An 18,352-nucleotide genomic window follows, 5' to 3' on the forward strand; every position below is an offset into this window, starting at 1 on the left:
TTCGCATTTACATAAATGGCAGCTCCATTCCTCCATCAAGGCAGACCAATGTTTCTGAAACCATCTTTGACTCCTTTTCTCTCATATCCCACTTTGAATCTCTAAGGAAATTCTTTTGGCTTTCCTGCCTTCTCTTTTTTAAGATTTTATTTATTTATTCCTGAAAGACACAGAGAGAAGCAGAGACACAGGCAGAGGGAGAAACAGGCTCCTCACTGGGAGCCCGATGCGGGACTCGATCCCAGGACTCCAGGATCAGGCCCCCAGCCAAAGACAGATGCTCAATGGCTGAGCCACCCAGGCGTTCCTTGTCTTCACTTTCGATATACATCTAGAACCTACCTGTCTTCTTATCACCACCTGTTCTACTACCTGCTGGTCCAAGCTACTGCCTGGTTTACTGCAGAAGCCTCCAAAATGGCCTCCCGCCTTTCCCCTACCCCTACTGGGGTTATTCTCAGGATAGCACCCGGTATTTCCCTTTTATGTGACAAGTCGGGCCTGCCAGCAGCTCCCTACCTCCTCTGAAATAAAAGCTCAAATCTCTACCATAGTCTCACAGCCCTGTGTGACCCGGCCTGGCATTACCTCTTAACCTCTTTTCTCCCGGCCTTGCTGCTCTATGAACATGTTCTTGCCTATTCCCTCCCTTGCCTCTGTCAGAGGTTTATTCAAATATACACGAGTAAGGATCTCCCTGATAACCTTGTCTACTACAGTTTCACTTGCAACCCTGTGTACTCCCTGTTCCCTTTCCCTGGCTTATGTTTCCCTGTAGTCTTATTTCCACTTAATAGAGTTGCTAGATAACATAGGAAATGCCCAGTTAAAATTGAACTTCAAATAAATAATGAATAATTTCAGCAGAAGTATGTCCCAAATATTGCATGGGCTATACTTATGCAAAAAAAAAAAAAAAAAAAAAAAACTATTCCTTGTTTATCTGAAATTCAAATTTAACTGGGCATCCTGTAATTTTTATTCGCTAAATCTGGCAACACTGCCATCTAACATGCTATATATTTTTGCTTACCTGTCCATTGCCTCTCTCTACTACCCTCTCCCCTCCAGACTGGGCTCTTAGAACATAAGTTCAATGAAGGCAAGTATTTTCCAACGACTTTGTTCACTGCTGGATCCCCAGCAGCTAAAACAGTAACTACTACATAACAGATGTTCAATATTCACTGAATGAATGAGTAAATGAATAAAGTGATCACACTCCCTCAGCCCCGACCATCTCTCCAGCCTCTGCAGCATCTTTTTTGAAAGCCATTTCTTAAATTGGTCCCGTTCTAATTGCCCCTCCAGATTCTGTGTCATTTATTTCAGCAGAGGCCCAAAGTCTGAATCCCTGCTGTAGGCTCCCCTCTTATCGAATTGGGGGTGGGGGTGGGGGATGGAAGGGAAACCTTATCTTCCACTGGACCCCTCCGACCAGGCGCCCTCAGGGAGGAGCGTGCTCTGTTTTAGAAGCACAAACACAGATACCTAGACTGGTGACTGTAAAACCGGGGGATTCCTCAGGGTTTACTAAGCTTAAGGTCTCCTGAGTTTCACCGGGGAGGGAGTAAGGGGTGGGGGTGGGGTGCAGGGGTGTTCTATCTCTCGCAATTCCATTTTCTTCTGCGTAGCTTAGTTTTGCATTTTCAGTGTAGATGAGTCATTTGTTACTTCCCTTTGGCCTTTTTAAAACACACACCTTTTCCCCTGTGCATAATCAATCCCTACTCCCACTCGGAGCACAGCCGCCCCGCAAGCGCTCCTCTGGCTCTCTGGCCGCCGCCTGAACCCGGGGTGGCGTGGGCGGGGACGGTTTCGGATTGTGCGGGTTTACCAACGGGCTGCCTATAGGACCCGGTATGATAGGCTCAGGCATCACAGACGTCAGAGAGCGGAGAGCAGAGAAGTCCTTTGGCCACCCAGCCCCGCTGTGCAATTTCTTTGGAACAACATAAGCTGCTGGAAATTCCCTACGGAAAAGACAAGCCGATCACAAACACAATGAAAGGAAAACTGCCTGCGGAAAATTTACCGAGATGGTCTTACAACTCCCGACTTTTGAATCAGAGCATTGAGAGATTCACACAGCCCCATCTATCATCCGGAGGTTACCAGCGGCGCCCTGCAGTTCTGATCTGGAAAAGAAAACGTCCTCGCAGTCTGTAACGTAACTCGAAAATTCCGCAAAACTTGCGTGGAGCAGGCATCTGCCTAACGGGACTCCCTCCCGCCCCCAACCAATGAATGGAAACGCCGCGGTCCCCGGGGCGGCTTTTCCCAGACGCGGCTCCTCTTCCCCCGCGGCCGGAGCTGCGCGGACCGAAAGCCGCCCCGGGCGGTGTGTTTTGTCACCGCCTGGAGACTGAGCACATACCGACTGCTCCCTGTGCCCCCAATGTGGCACCCCCCGCCACCGCTCCTGCCGCTGGAGAAGGGCCTGCCAGAGATGCAGCCGGACCCAGGGGTCCCAGGTCTGCCCTGGGCCCCGACAGCGCTGCGCCCCAGGACGGCGCCGGCGCGGAGCCCGCGGGGCCCTGACTCCATCTCCGGGCGAGCCGGGGACTTACCCTGCTTCTGTCTGCCGTCTGCTGAGCGCGGGACGCACGGCTCACATTTCTGGCTTTCGCTTTCTTCCATTGTCCCCGCCTGCGGCACAAGCTCCTCGCTGCTCTTTAAACTTCAGAGAGCGCAGTTCTGAGAGCTCCCAGAAAGCGCCTGGAAGGGGGCCCGGGGGTGGGGTGGGGAGGAGGGGACCGTGCGAAACCCCACCCCAAACTACTCTCCGCTCCGGTGCAAAGTCTCCCAAGCCCGAGAAAACTGCATTCCAGCGTCGGGCCGCCCCCGTCCCTCGGTGCCTGCGTCCCCGCGTCCGTCCGTCCGCGCGCCAGACTGTCCCGGAGGAAGCGGGGGGGTGGGGGGGGGGTGGAGGGTGCTGTGCTCGGAGCCGCCCCTGCCCCTGCCCCAGCCCCGGCTCCGACCCCGGCCCCGGGCCCTGCCCCTGCCCCCGGGCCCGCCCTGCGCCGCGCGCGCCCGAGGCCCCAACAGGTGATGGGCTTCCCCACCCAGGACCCAGACCGCCTGTTTGCACCGCTGCAGACTGCCCCGATTCCGCAGCCAGGGAAGGGACACATTTCACACAGGGTCACCGGCAGGCGCTGGAAGCCACTTCTCTGGTTTCTTTAATCTCAGACACAGACAGAGTGAACCTCCCCAAACAGGCTGATTTACGTATTACTAAGCAGCCAACTGCTGAACATCCCAAATTTCAGTGAAATCCAGAAAGAAAGAAGAGAAAAGAAGAAAAGAAAAGAAAAAGAGAGAGAAAGAAAAAGAAAGAAATCCTATGTGCCGAATGTTGTTAAGTAAACACTTTCTGGCGATAACTGTTTAGAACCTGATTAACACATACAAAGAGGTTGTTTACTTTTCACACAATTTCAATCACTTAAAATGAACTTTAAAAAGAGTTTGTACTCCTTCGCCTAGGCTTTGATACCTCCCCTTTCCCCAACACACACACACACACACACACACACACACACACACGGTCACAAATCTGAAAAGTAAACTAGTCCAATCAACCTTCTGAAGTTCTCGAGTTAATTACTTTAAAATATCTGAAAGGCAGTAAGATTGCTTTTCTTCGGATGGGCAGAGTGGCATCCAACATACTCATTCTCCTTTTAAACCATCTACAAATATTTATTTTGTTCTTTACCCAGTCCTTGAAAAACTGGCAAATTTCCCAGAAAGTGAAAATAGGAGACACAATGTCCACACACATACACACAAAAAAGATGGGAAAATAATCTAAGCAACGTTAGCTCTGCCATTCCAGCCATCTAAAAAGTAACACAATCACTAGTAGGAAGAGTGTGATATTTTCATCTGCAGCGGCCCCATCTTTCATAGGGAAAAAAAGAACAATGGTTAGCCTGCTGACCATACCTTGACCCAGTTGAACACCCCACTGGGGCAAGGTTTAGATTAATTTAGATCAAGAATCCATGCAGAACAATGGTTGGCCCATCCTCCAGATTCTGACCTTGAGTCACCTGTGTGTTTTGGCAGTATGGGGGACATATTTTGGCCTTTCAGGGCAAAAATATGTAGGAAACCCCTAATGGACAAAGGATATAGACCAGAAGGTAAATGGCCATCCCAGAGAAGGAGCCAAACTTAAGCCAGGAAGGGGAGAAAAGACCCTGAAACTCCTAACAGGAGGTGATGAATCTTCTAGAAAGTTAAAGCTGCGCCTGGCAGCATGAATACAGGCAGTTGAGTTGACAGAGCTCAAGGTCTCTGTGACTTTGCAACAGAATTACCTGATAATCTTGCTTTAAGGAGGAACTAATCTTACACAGTTTCTGTACTGCTTCCCTGCGGGCAAACGCCAGATGAATCTTGTTTTAACCTTACAATTTTCTCAGATACAAAATGTTCAGGAAGGAGGGATCCGTGTTCGGGCCCCCAGGTCCAGATCATTCTGATCCTTGTGTGTAGCTGTTGTGTCTTCGTCTTCACATTATTACTGCCAGAAATGACTGGGGTGGGGAGAGGAGAGGGCAGAGACACACCACAGCCAGAGAGCTGGTCTAGACCAGCGGTCCTTGGGCTCTGGTGCGAGAAGAGCCTATTCCTAGCAGCTCCTACCTGCCACTTGACACAGTATGGTGGCAAAACCCCCAGAAAGAAGGAGACAATAGCACACTTGTAATAATAGCAGTCCGTAACAACCAACAGCACCCTGCCTGCTAGGAAGCCTTTCAATCCAGGAAGGAAAAAAAAATGTAGATTTTGCTTTTTTTTTTTTTTTAATTTTTTTTTCACGTAGATTTTACTTTCCTGGGGCTGTTTGGAAAGTATGAGAGCAGCCCTTTCTGGGCCAGTGGATCCCCGAATGGGCCAAATAGGGGCAACTCTCCCACCAGTTCTAAACTCTGGTTAGCTCCCAGGCAGCCCAAGGAAGCCCCTCTGTCCACCACGTGTCCCAGCTGCTGGGACCCTCCCATCCCCCACAGGCAAGGCCGACTGCGGGGCTGTGTAGATAGTCCTCCAAGAAAACTCTTTGTGGAATGCACAAAAGAAAAAGGCATTACCACTGAAGATAATTAACATAAATCATTAAAGGACCATGAAATCTAGACATATATTTACAGTAAATCATGTTCTGTTGAATGGTGAAACTTTCTCACCGTTCTATCGGGGAAGCTTCTCCCGGACTAGTTACTGACCCTTTGTTCCTTCTCCTTGAGAAAGAGAACTGAAAACAATTCGAGAAAGCACTGTATTAATGCCTCTGCACTGGCTATTCTATACATTTCCCTCTAAAGCGCACAGGCCTTGCTAGGACCTTTCAGCTGCTTGTCAGCTTTTCTGAGAGGGGTCTCTAGAAAACGCTGACTGTTTTCTGCAATCTCCGTAAGCTCTGTAACTCAGATCTTCATGAGAAAATACTATTATTGTCATTGCTGTTACTGTGCAAATGTTCTTTCTGGGAGAAACCCTATTTGAACTAGAAGCACACCGTGCTTTTAGGTTTAATTTAATTTCTAGGTTTAAAAATTGCTATTACAAACCAATCTGCCTACTGCCTTACTTTGAAATTTGCTGTGAAAGGCAGAAGGAAAGCGGGAGGAACTTGAAATGTGATTTTCCTGCAGTCATACAGAGAGCTACAATAATGATACCAGGGGGCTAAATTTTCAACTCCATTTCTGTTAACCAGCGAAGGTGCAAGACTATTTCTTCGTTAATGGCTCCATATGTTGGCAATTCATGCCTCAGAATGAGCCAACACACACACACACACACACACACACACACACACACACACACAAGTGTCATTTCAAAGGAAAGACAAGTGATGGAGATAAGGGGGCAAATGGTGGTTTTGCAGGCGGAGCTAACCTGTTGCAGAACTGGGCCGCTACTGATTTTGATAGCACAACTTAGCTGCCACGATGGGCATTATTCACAAGGGTCAGAAACTATTACATGTGACTTCTTAGCAGTCCTCTTTAATTATAGAGCTGCGAAAAGCATGTCAACTCTTCGTGTAAGTTCTTCAAGAGAGGAATTCCTAAAATCCAGCGTTCGTGAAACTGCATTGATATATTTTCAATTTTTTTTTTTTTATTATAAACCCTATTAAGAACAAGAGAGCCTACAGCGGTTCAACATCAGGACATGAAAGAAATAATTAATGCTCGCGTAAGCCATAAAATGACATTTTTCAAAGGCACTGGTAACTGAAAGTAAGACGAAACAAGATCAGGTGAAAGATGGAGCAGGAATGTTTCATCCAGAGCCCCCATGCCTTGACGTGCTGCACATCGCCTCTCCCAAGGGGACGCTGCTGTGCCTCACCCTGGAGTTCAGAAGTAAAAGACTTTTGACAATTGGGAAAACATTTGCTTAAGTGGACGATCTGGTGAATGAAATGTAGGCTCTCTAATTCCACTCTTGCCAGCAGCGTGTCAGCTGGCGAGGGTGACCTTACACTTAAATATAAACCAGAGCACTTGTGACAAGGAAAGGCGACACTATTCATGATCGCAACAGGACAAGATGCAGAAACCACGACTGTCCCTGGCAAACCAGCACAGATGGTCACCTGTGGGTAGGCCAAGATAAGCCCCATGTGCTCCTCAGGTTTCGAAATGCAGAATGAGCATAAATAATGCTGTTCGAGTTTCCCTATGTGGAGCTCGCGAGACATTTAAGCATTAATTAAAAGTGTGAACCTCATCGGAGCTGTTTTACAAGCCCCACCACCAATTTCACATCGGAGAATACAAGTCTACCATATGATATATTTGGTATGATTCATCCATCAAAACAGAATTTTCCTGTCTTTAGGGCAACGATCTCACAGATGTGACCATATCACCATTTATATCTCCAGCATTCCCTCTACAGGGTAACCAATCTTCCTGATCTCACTTGAGTCCTGAAAATCCCAACGGCTCCGAGGAGATCTGGCCAGCCTAGGAGAAGGGAGTTGGCCAATAGCCTCCCCCACCACTCAAGTCTATTTCCATGTCATATAACTTGCTTCCCCTTCCCCATAAAATTCTTCAGGCAATTAGAAATATGAATTACACTTAGACCCAATGTGTTAATGCTTTAAGCGTATTTGCTTTTTTTTTTTCTTCAAGAGAATCCACTGATGTTCATTTTTATCGGGGTTTCATTTATCTCTTTTAAGTTGGAAGACGCTGGAAAGCAAAGACCCACGTGTGCCAAAGAGTGTAGCCGGAGCTGCCATGTGTGCAGCTCATCAGGGAGAAGCCAGCGCTCAGCTCTAATTTGGGTGGTCACTGCAGACCAGGTCTGGATTCCAGGTGGCAACTTTTAAGCAAAAATTGCAACTTGTATGCTCTCACCTCTTTTATCCCAGAGCTGGCTAAACCATGATCTAAGTCTATATAGAGTCCCTCCAGGCTAGAGAGGAACCCAGGAGAATGTGAGCACTCCCACAGTTATGAGCACTGAGCACTCCGCTTGTTACTTGCTTTACCCAATGGTGCTATTGTGAACCCTTTCATTAGCATTTGGTGAGGCCTCCCTGGGAAGGCATTTCCCTGGCCTACTTCTGCCCTTGAGCTAATCCACATGCTCTGCAAAGCTGCTCCGAACTGTTGGGGGAGCACTTACTTCAGGGAACCAATCACAGAGCCAGAAAATTGCCATCAGATGTTAGCTTCTACTGCCCTCACCCATCTCGCAGATGAGCAAACAGAGGCCTGCAGGGTTAGCACCTGTCAGCCTCCGCCGTCAGCCATCACTCTGTTGAGTTTGTTTAATACTCAAGAGCTTTTGTATTCTTTTCTCACAACTTCCCTAGGGACCCCTCAATTATTCTCATTCCTTTTGCTATATTGACATAGACAATAAAGTCAGGGTTTATCTGGGGTCAGCAAAGTCAGGATCTTTGCTGTACAGGCCACGTGGCATTAGGCATTAGTGCCTTCTCTGCTCATTGAGATGCAGCGTACACTATGTGTGATGCACGTGCTTGCCTATGTGCCAGTTCTATAATGCCAAGGACATCCCAGGACATGGGACAGATGAGGCTGGGACCAGCAATCAGAGATGAAGAGGAGAAGCCTGAACATGGTCTGACAGTGGAAAGAGCCTATGAGGTGAGTGGGGGCGGGTACAGGTATGTCCCGTAGTCTGGTGGGCTTGGGGTATAGCACAGAGGTAGAGTGTGCAAGCTCTGAGAGCCCCACCCTAGAGATGACTTTGGTACAGCAGAAAGAGAGGTTCACGACATGCCTCCTAGGGTCCTGAAGGGGGGTTATCCTTACCTCTTCCCCCTGAACCTTTGCTCTCCTTCCCCCCTGCCTCCTACCCTAGAACTCAGAGCGCCTGGTCTTCCCTACCAGACAGGGGAGAAACATGTGAGACTGGATTGTGTCTATATGCTTCTCTGTCAAATAAACACCAACTTAGACTTTGTTTCTTTTCTTTCTTTTTTTTTTAAAGATGTTATTTATTTATTTATTCATGAGAGACAGAGAGAGAGAGAAAAAAAGAGGCAGAGACACTGGCAGAGGGAGAAGCAGGCTCCATGCAGGGAGCCCAATGTGGGACTCGATCGCGGGACTCTGAGATCATGCCCTGGACCAAAGGTAGATGCTCAACCACTGAGCCAGCCAGGTGTCCCTAGAATTTGTTTGAATAATGCACCTGAATATTTTTTCCCACGTTTTCTTCATTCTTACGTTTTGGGGGTTTTTTTTTTCTTTTTCTTTTCTTTTTTTTTTTTTTTTTTTAGATTTGTATTTATTCATGAGAGACATAAGAGAGTCAGAGACATTGAGAGAGGGAGAAGCAGGCTCCATATGGGGAGCCTGATGCAGGACTCAATCCCAGGACCTTGGGATCACGGCAGACACTCAACCACTGAGCCACGCAGGTGCCCCATTCAGTTCTTAGTTTTACTGAGTAATAGCCACAGACGGTTTTTGTGAGTTTGTGAGAGCCTCAGACAACCAAGAACAGAAGGGTCAGTGCAAACGCTGCTGCTCTTCTATCTCAGCCCCGGGAGGCTAACACTGTGCCAGTGGAATAAGGGCAGTGTGTGTATGGGGAGGAGCAGTGCTGCAGGGGCAGGTGCTCCAGAGGCTCGGGGTGTGCAGAGGGTGGGCCACGCTCCAGCTTCTCCACCAAGCTGCACCCCCCCCTCAGGTTTTATAGTCAATTCTTGAAAACCAATCATGTGCTTCAGAGCTTAAGTACTTTTACAGTGATTTCATTTTTTCCCACCCCAGCCCTCAGAATGGAAGGAGAGGGGATAACTTGTGTTTCTTGCAGATGGAAAGAAACAGTTTTAATAATGAGGGACCTCATTTCAGGAGCCAAATGGGAGGAGGAAGAAGACCTGGGTAGCATTTATCCCCTGTCCTGCGGTTCTGCTTCTCCCCCCTACCCTGCCAGGTGAATTCTGTGCTCCTCCTCATGTGCTACTAGGGCTTAAAATGTTCTTTCTCAGATTATACTGTTTTGCTTTTGAAACACATTCTTTCTCAAACTTTACAATCACTCAACTGGGCAAGGTTTAGTGGGATAAAATATTTAATTAGAGGTTGGGCCAAGTTTTCCACAACACTCTATGAGGAGTCTAGTTTATGTGAAGTGATTGAATTCATAAAAGCAAAAGAAGAAAATGGTAAGTAGTTTCTAGTTGCTTCTGTGCTCCAACACGCACTTCCTTCCTTCCTTCTACATGTACCCCCAACCCATGTGCATAGGAACCCAAGACCCTGGAGCACCTGGATGGCTCAGTTGGTTGAGCATCTGACTCTTGATTTTGGCTCTGGTCATGATTTTGGGGTCGTGGGATCAAGTCTCAGGTCAGGCTCTGTGCTCAGTGGGGAGTCTGTTTGAGATTCTCTCTCCTTCTGTTCCTCCCCCCCTTTCTAAAATAAATAAACGAAAAAGAAAAAAAAAAAAAAGAACCCAAGACCCTGATAATGGCAAACTGATGTAGTAACGTAGACGAGTGAGGAATTGATAAAATCTCAAGTGTGCCCTACGCACAAGTGCCTTCTGAGGAAGGCAGTGGGTTGCTCCTCTGTGCCACCCCAAATCAGTAGGAACCAAGCTGGAGTGCTCTCCATGGAAGAGTTCAGGGTGCTCTGGGCTAGAGAAGGATTCGGAGACCCAGTCACATCTCCCCTGTTCTTTCTTACAGAATTTGAATGAGGTGTAGAGAAAAAGGCATTAGGGTGACCAATGGGCCAGGTCTGCCCAGGACTTAGGGTGTTACCAGGATGCATATATTTCTATGCTAAAACCAGGAAAGTTCCAGGCCACGTAGGTACAGGTGGTCACCCCAGGTGCGGCAATATGGCAGCCAAAGCAGAGCCTCACAAACAGACATTAATAAGCAAAGCCAAGAAGCAGCAAAAGAAAGGAATGGGCTGGGGCGGGGGGGAGAGCACAGTGTTAACCAGCAAGCAGTAGTGGCAGTAGAGAAAGAAGTTGGCAGGGATGGAGTGGCTAAATGAAGGACAAGGACAGATTTCTGTTGGTTTCCCAGAGTAACTATTGCTTTATCCTAAATGTCAAAGGACCATGTTCAGCTGCTCAAGAGGTCTGGGAAAACCATTTCCTAATCTTCCTGCTTCCTCATATAAATAATAGCCCAACCTATGGGGTAGGTCTATTCCTTGTCATCTGTGTAGGTCATGGCCTGTGAAAAGCAGGACACTGAAGTGGAGAGTTTGCAGAGTCACTTTGGAGATAAATACTAAATATGGTTTCGTTCATCTTCAAAACACAGTGTTCTTTGTTCTACTCTTTTCAAGATTGAAACCAAATAGTTTATAATTGCCTTTGGCTGCAGGTTTTTACAGTAAAATGATTTATTTCAAGAAGTTCCAAAAATTCTAGAAGTAAATTAATGTAGACTGGATTAAGAAAAGAAAAAAAATGAAGGAAAAGGAAACTGACAATTCCCTAGTTCAAGTCAGTATTTCTCAAACATCAGCAATTTGTTTTCTGTTATCAAGTTGTCATACTTCATACTAGTATTAACTCAATATTGACTCACTTAAAAAGATTAAGCTTTTTGTCCTTGATAATATTGTTAAAATTATGGGTTTGATAAAAGGATGTATTTTCTGACTTTTCTTACAATATAAGTCAGTATTTAACAATTTTTAATAAGTAAAATATTTGTTCTTGTAATTGCTTTACAAAACAGCTGCAGCCTGAAGAGTATTAGTATAGTGTTTGTAACCAATCCAGCCATCCTGTCATTCACTCACCCCTTTCTCTTTTTAAAAAATATTATTGAAAAAAAAATTATTGAGCACAGGGGTGCCTGGCTGGCTCAGTTGGTGGAGCATGTGACTCTTGATCTCACAGTTGTGAGTTTGAGCCCCACTTGAGTGCAGACATTACTTAAAAATAAAATCTTTAGGGGCACCTGGCTGGCTCAGTGGGCGAGTGTCTGCCTTTGGCTCAGGTCGTGATCCCGGGGTCCTGGAATTGAGTCCCACTCGGGCTCCCTGCAAGGAGCCTGCTTCTCCCTCTGCCTATGTCTCTGCCTCTCTCTCTGTGTGTCTCTCATTAATAAATAAATAAAATCTTTAAAATAAACAAAATCTTTAAAAAATTACTGAGTACTAATTTGCCATGGAGGGGGTGCAAAGGATGCTGGCATGAATAAGACAAGGCATAGATATGTGAATGTTTATCATTGCCCTGCATAGTATTTGCCAATACATGAGCCTCTCATGAGATTGTTAAGTCACAAAGGAAAAAATCTAGTTTCAATCATTTTGGAACCCCAGCCCCTACCACAGACAGCCCTGTGTGCACTGAGATGCTGAGTAAATGTGTTTTTGCTTGGTGGGATCAATGAAGGAATGATGAAATCATGTAGACCAAGAAGATAATGTCTATGTTCACTTAATTAAAGAAAAGTAGAGCTCTAGCTGAGATATAAACAAAAAGCATGGAAGGAGGAGCAGCCACATTGGTCAAGAACAGGAAAGCTTGAGGGAAAAGGTAACAAGGTAATGTGTGGTCTCAAAGAATGAATAGAGTTTCACCAAGTGTGTCACTGGGGAAAGAGTGGTTCAATCCAAGGAACCCCAAGTGCAATGGCCAATGCCTGGGAGAGTATGAGTGGGATGTGTGTGGTTGGGAGTATGGGGAGTAACTGGTGGTGGCAAGTAATGGCAGAAAGTAAAGACATTTAAAAAATTAATGATTGGGATTGGGACTGACTGAAGATGGATTAAAAAAAAAAGGTAAGGAGCAATTCTGAAGGTTCTTGCGTTTCAATTTTTTTTTTTAAGAAATTTTATTTATTTATTTGAGAGCCAGAGAGAGTCAGAGAAAGCATAAGAAAGAGGAGGGGCAGAGGGAGAAGCAGACTCCTTGCTGAGCAGGGAGTCCAACGTGAAGCTGTATCCCAGGATGCCGGGATCATAACCTAAGCCCAAGGCAGATGCTTAGGAGTCACCCAGGTGCCCTGGGTTCTTGCATTTCAAATGGGAAGTTTAAAGTGTATCCACTAGGCAATGAGGAATGACAGGACCAAATCTGTACTTTAGAAAAGGGATTCTGTTGGCATAATGTTGGCTGTACTGAATGGTGGCAGGGGAGGGGTGGAGATGAGCAGCCGTGCCGTTAGGAACTGTGACACACGCATGGTATTTCACGGTGTGTGTTGTCTGGGAGTCACGGTCAATGTCCCTCCATTACTCCTTCCCACCTTCCCCCGCCTATTTGCTCAAAAGGGCAGATGCCCTGCAACCTGCCACCCTGGTTTAAATATTTTCCTAAGTTCAAGCTTAACCGTTACACACAAGTCTGAGTCATTTTTACACAGAAATCATGTAGACGATCTATGTGTATCCAATCAGAGGAAAAAATAAACAACACCAAAGGTGGTCTGGGGAGCTAAAAATCAAAAGGTAAGAAAACAGAGGCAGGCAGCTAGGAATTAACAAAGTGCTTTCTTTTTTTCTTTTTTTACAAAAAAAAAATTTAAAGATTTTATTTATTTATTCATGAGAGACAAAGAGAGAGGCAGAGACATAGGCGCAGGGAGAAGCAGGCTCCCTGCAGGGGAGCCTGATGCAGGATTCAGTCCCAGGACCCTAGGATCACGACCAGAGCCAAAGGCCGATGCTCAAACACTGAGCCACTTAGCCACCCCTTTTTCTTTTCTTTTTTTCATCTTTTAAACATTTTATTTATTTATTTGAGAGAAAGAGAGAGCACAAGCCGGAGGGGAGTGAGGGGAGAGGCAGAGGGAGAAGGAGAAGCAGACTCCCTGATAAGCAGGAAACCTGACATGGGGCTTGATCCCAGGACCTTGAGATCATGACCAGAGCTGAAGGCAGATGCCTAACCGACTGCCACCCAGGTACCCCAACAAAGTGCTATTTCATTCAGGTTCTCAATTTATTCAGAAACAACCTCATGCTCGCTCTTGAGCTAGGTGGTCCTGGATGAGTAGTTATTTAGCCTCTCTGGGCCCTGTGAAATGAAGGCTCTAGGCTAAATATACTCATACATTCCTGTCAATTATAACATTCTATCCAGTTTTTCTATAGCTTTGCGGACAGGCCAGGTCCATATTGGTAAGGCAGGCGAACCCACCCTGGGGACCACTCCCTCCCCCAGCAACACTGCCAACTTCACTAATGGAAGGGAGAAGAGGGTTACCTATGCTTATTCTGTGTTCTTCCTTTGTCCAAATACTGGCTGCATAAACAAGGCTACCACTTTAAAGTCAAGGGAAGAACATGGTTTAGCAGCCTCGAACTGCTAATATTTCTCAAAGAATGCTGGTGTGAAGGGAGCACAGACTCTGGAGTCCAAGCTCAAACCTTTGCTTCACTACTTAATTGTTGTACAGCCTTGGGCAAGATACTTCGTTTTCCCACCTGCAAAATCGAAATAAGAAGAGTAACTTCTCCTTAGGGTTTCCAGGAGGATAAAAGGAAGACAGTGCCCAGCACATGGTAAGTGTCACGTAAGTATGGTGAGTAAATGAACAGAATAATGTGATAGGCAATTCTATCAATGTCGGTCACAACATGACCATCCGCCCTCTACCATCCCAACGTGGGTCACGATCTCTAGGGGATCCAGACGTGTGATTAAAGCTGTTGGACATAAGTCAAAAGTGCTGTTGCTGGACAGATGAGCAAGACCCTCTAGTATTCATCAGTTCACTCCTCCATGGTGACATGTCCTCTTGACTCTAAAGGGAATTTATCTGGGCACTTTTATTCATTGTGTGCAGTGCTCTAAACGAAAACAAAACACAGTAACCTCAGTCATCTAAACATAATAGATCTGGATGAGGCATGCCCAGTGACATGAAGTTTGCACAACTGGCTGGGAAAGTTAGAATGTGGAGAAACTGCCTTCTAGTGTGGGAAGCATCTGCCAGCGAAGATCTTGCTCCCTCAGAAAGCCTGAAACTCCCCACTCTCACCCCATCAACAACATTTCATGAATGAATGAATGAACCTTTGTAACCAAAGTATTTCTACTCTACGTGGAGGTCAAAATCCAATTAACACCAAGGAGAATTAGTCAGAGAATGCTACACAATTGAGGCATGAGGGAGGGATGGGCAGGGAGCCTTTGGAATCTGATAAGCATATTACCCACTGATATTGGGACTCTTAAAACACAGTCAATACAGATTCATAATGTGTAGAATGGGATTTGGTCTTCTCTGGGCTCTGGTTTTGCGAAGGATAAAACGAAGATAAAGACCGAAAGAAATAGATTAATGTGTCTGGACAGTCACTGAATAGGTCCACAAACCAATTCAGAGCGCCCACTAGACGCTAGCAGGGTCATGTTGAGAAGGATGATGGAGTGATGGTGGACATGGCTAGACAGATGGCAGTCCTATGCACTCGATGCACAACATGGTTGAACTTCATCCTATAAACACCATGGAGTCATGTGCAGGATGAAACAGCAATGATACAGTTACATCTGTGTTTTAGATGAACTGGGTGGAAGAATGGATCTGAAAGGAGCAGGAAAGGGGACTACACTCCAGTGTCCATGGTCATAGTTCAGGAAAAAAAAGATGTGACCCCATAGCAGCTAAATAGCCTCAGGTAACACATCAACATCCTGCCAAGGTTTTTTTTTTTTTTAAGATTTTATTTATTTATTCATGAGACACACAGGGAGAGAGAGGCAGAGACACAGGCAGAGGGAGAAGCAGGCTCCATGCAGGGAGCCCGACGTGGGACTCGATCCCGGGTCTCCAGGATCAGGCCCTGGGCCGAGGGTGGCGCTAAACCGCTGAGCCACCTGGGCTGCCGCCTGCCAAGGTTTTTATGCGGCTTTAGTTTGGTCAGTTCTACCACAAACAGACCCAACTATTCCCAAAATAACTTCATTGCCCAAACAGGTTACTGTTGGCATATTCATTCGATGTTAGGTACAGCCCTGCACATTCTAGGAAAACAGAGAGAAGTCAAGGTTAAAAATTAGGGGTTTGCCAAGCCCCTAATTTTTTCATAATTAGGAATGACTCTGGGCACATGGCATTAATTTTGTATTATATGCAATCTGATTGATCACTATGTGCGAAATTGTAAATAGTTGTCAAGAAGTCCAATAACCATTTATCAAAGTGACACTGTATGTATGAGTAAGGATGCAGAGAAGTGGCAGAAAAATTAAAACTCTATTATTCGCGTAGACACTTCTACAATTCTAAAATTCCGGTGCCCACCGAGGTGTTCAATTTGGCCTGGTACAATGTCCAGAACTGGGCAAAGTCCTTGGTTTGACTCCAGATCATGATGAAATACGTTGTTATGTTTGAGGTGTTAGGCCCAGCAGCCAGCACAGCGCCTGGCCCATAGTGGCGGCTCTAGGAACATTTGCTGGAGAAATGAATGAAAGTAAAGACAGTTCCTTTGGGTGGGGGGACCCGAGGGGACTGGAAGCCTGGCCCTGGAGCATCATGAGGAAGCAAGAGGTCACAGGAGGACAGAAGAGCATTCTACATCTCTTTCCTGAACCCAAGTGCCCCTCAGACTGGGTTCAGCGTCTACCTGCACCTGCACCTTCTTGTCTTTCTTAATTACATCACCTAGGGAGAGTCAAAGCCACAGCCCAGTCCCAGGGGAGGGCAGAGTTGAAGTAGGAACTGAAATCCCTGTTGAGGCATTCGGCCGCTAGAGGGCGAGAGAGCCACAAGCCTGCTTCGGAATGAATGTGCTGCTCTGCAGGGCGGAAGCGTCCAGCCTTCCTGCAGCATCCAGCATTTCCTTTTTAAAGATTTTATTTATTTATTCATGAGAGACACAGAGAGAGAAGCAGACACACAGGCAGAGGGAGAAGCAGGCGCCCTGATGGGAGCCCGACGTGGGACTCGATCCCTAAACTGGGACCACGACCTGAGTCAAAGGCAGATGCTCAACCACTGAGCCACCCAGGGGTCCCAGCTTTTCCTTTTTCTAAAGGTCCCCAATACTTGGTACAGCAGGACTCCTAGTGCAATTTCGCCCTTCGAGAAATTTGAAATGTCTACCTTTGGTAAACGTCTACCTTTGTCTTTTTTTTTTTTTTTCCCTAATGATAATTTGTAAGCGAAGACAGAAAACAATCAGGCAAATTCCCAAGATTGACCAAGCAGGGCTTGGTCAGGCTACTGCCCTGAGCTGTCAGCATCTGTGCAACTGCTCCAAGCTGTGAGCACAGGTGTGCACCTTAGAGCAGCCAGGTGGTATGCCCCGAGGCCCTATGCGTCATCAGGTAAGGGTGCCAGGTGAGCCCGGTGATATTCGAGTTTCAGATAAATAATGAATACTTTTTATACATAGATCTGCCCCAAATGGGGATGTAATCTGTTATTTTTATCTGCAAAATCTGGCAACCCTCCCCGCATGGGGCACAAGGATGCTTGCTCTTCCTGGACGCATCAGGTAACCTTCATGGTTTTGCCTTTTCCTCAGGCTCCGCCTCCCCTGTTTGGAATGCTCTTCAGGAATCACATCGCTCCTCGTATGATACTCCTTAGTCAAGGTCTGGCTGAATGGTTACCTCCTGCTTCCCCTTCAGAGCTCTGTAGAGCCACGTTGCCTGAATGGTGTAGTGTTGATCACGCTGGCCTAGCTTTCCAGAGTAGTGTGTGTGTGTGTGTGTGTGTGTGTGTGTGTGTGTGACAGGATCAGTGATTTTCAGAGGGGGCCAGAAGGGAGGAGACACATTTGAATCACCTGGGAGGAGCACTGACTCCGCAGGTTCCTATCCATGAAAGCAAAAGCGAAGTTGCATGGGGTGCCTGGGTGGCTTGGATGGTTGGGCGTCTGCCTTCAGCATGGGTGGTGATCCTGGGGTCTTGGGATGGAGCCCTGCATTGTGTGGGGCTCCCTGATCAGTGGGAAGTCTGCTTCTCCCTCTCCGTCAGACCCTCCCCCTTTTCATGTTTTCTCTCTTGGTATCTCTCAAATGAATGAATAAAATCTAAAAATAAAAAGCAAGGTTGGAAACCACCACTCTAGATTACCAGCCCCTTGACGGCAGGGCCTGGACTTGTTTATTGTTCATCTTTGTGTCTTCTCTGCCTAGCACAGAAGCTATCCCAGCAGAAACTCAGCACAGTGACATCTTTTAAAAATAATATAACCAGCAAAGCCCTAGCTCTAAGCACTACACCCCCTCCTCCTTTGCCCTCCCTGCTTTGCCATTTCTTCACCTACACCATGAAGGAGAACACTCATTTGCTGACTTGGTATCATCAGGTTTTCCACTCCTTCTGCCCCCTGCACAGAGAAAGAAGTGTTACAAAATCTGGGGAAATGCTGTGAAGCCCACAGTGTACAGGGTGCTGAGGATCCTGGAGGGATAAGATGGGTGGAGACAACTAACAGGTCTGTAAACTCTATACAAAGACAGGTTGCCTGAGCTAAGGACCAAGTGAGCTGTACAGACACCCCATTTGAGAATTGAGCAGAAGGTGAAAGGCCAGGATTGGCAGGGGAGTTTCACAGAAGAACTGGCAAGTTATTTGTAGACTCCTTGGAGTTGATTTTTAATAAAAACTAATAGTCAAGTACATAGCACTCCTTCCGTCCTTCCGAAACACTTATTGGGGGTCTCCTACTGTCCCAGGTCAACTATGGAACGATGCCAGTCAAGCAAGAAATGCCCACAGTTTAACTGCTCACAATAAATGATCGTGTTGGCAGGGGGCACTTATTTCCCATTCCTTGACCTTCCAAAGGACAGGTTCCCCCCTCCTCCAAATCTTCCTGCCCCTCCTCTTACCCTTTCCAAGAGAGGCACAGTCTAACTTATTCTCTCTCTGTCTCTGTCTCTCTCTGGGCCC

General features: G+C 46.6%; 1 protein-coding gene across 10 annotated transcripts in view; it reads right to left on the reverse strand.

The window, feature by feature from the left end:
• The window catches only part of KIAA1217 (KIAA1217 ortholog), a 433,991-nt gene that overhangs the window by 287,530 nt on the left and 128,109 nt on the right, over positions 1–18,352 (reverse strand). For 3 of the 10 annotated variants that reach the window (XM_077896789.1, XM_077896788.1, XM_077896785.1), the window contains exon 1: positions 2,571–2,867. The exons of 6 other annotated variants lie outside the window; for them this stretch is intronic. In XM_077896789.1, coding sequence (XP_077752915.1) covers positions 2,571–2,640 — 70 coding nt within the window. In that variant the 5' untranslated portion in view covers positions 2,641–2,867. Of the gene's footprint in view, positions 1–2,570; positions 2,868–18,352 lie in introns of those variants that run through there. One more of the 10 variants, XM_077896800.1, reaches the window with a different exon arrangement.

The sequence above is a fragment of the Canis aureus genome, chromosome 5 (assembly GCF_053574225.1).
Source record: "Canis aureus isolate CA01 chromosome 5, VMU_Caureus_v.1.0, whole genome shotgun sequence".
NCBI classification, from domain to species: domain Eukaryota; kingdom Metazoa; phylum Chordata; class Mammalia; order Carnivora; family Canidae; genus Canis; species Canis aureus.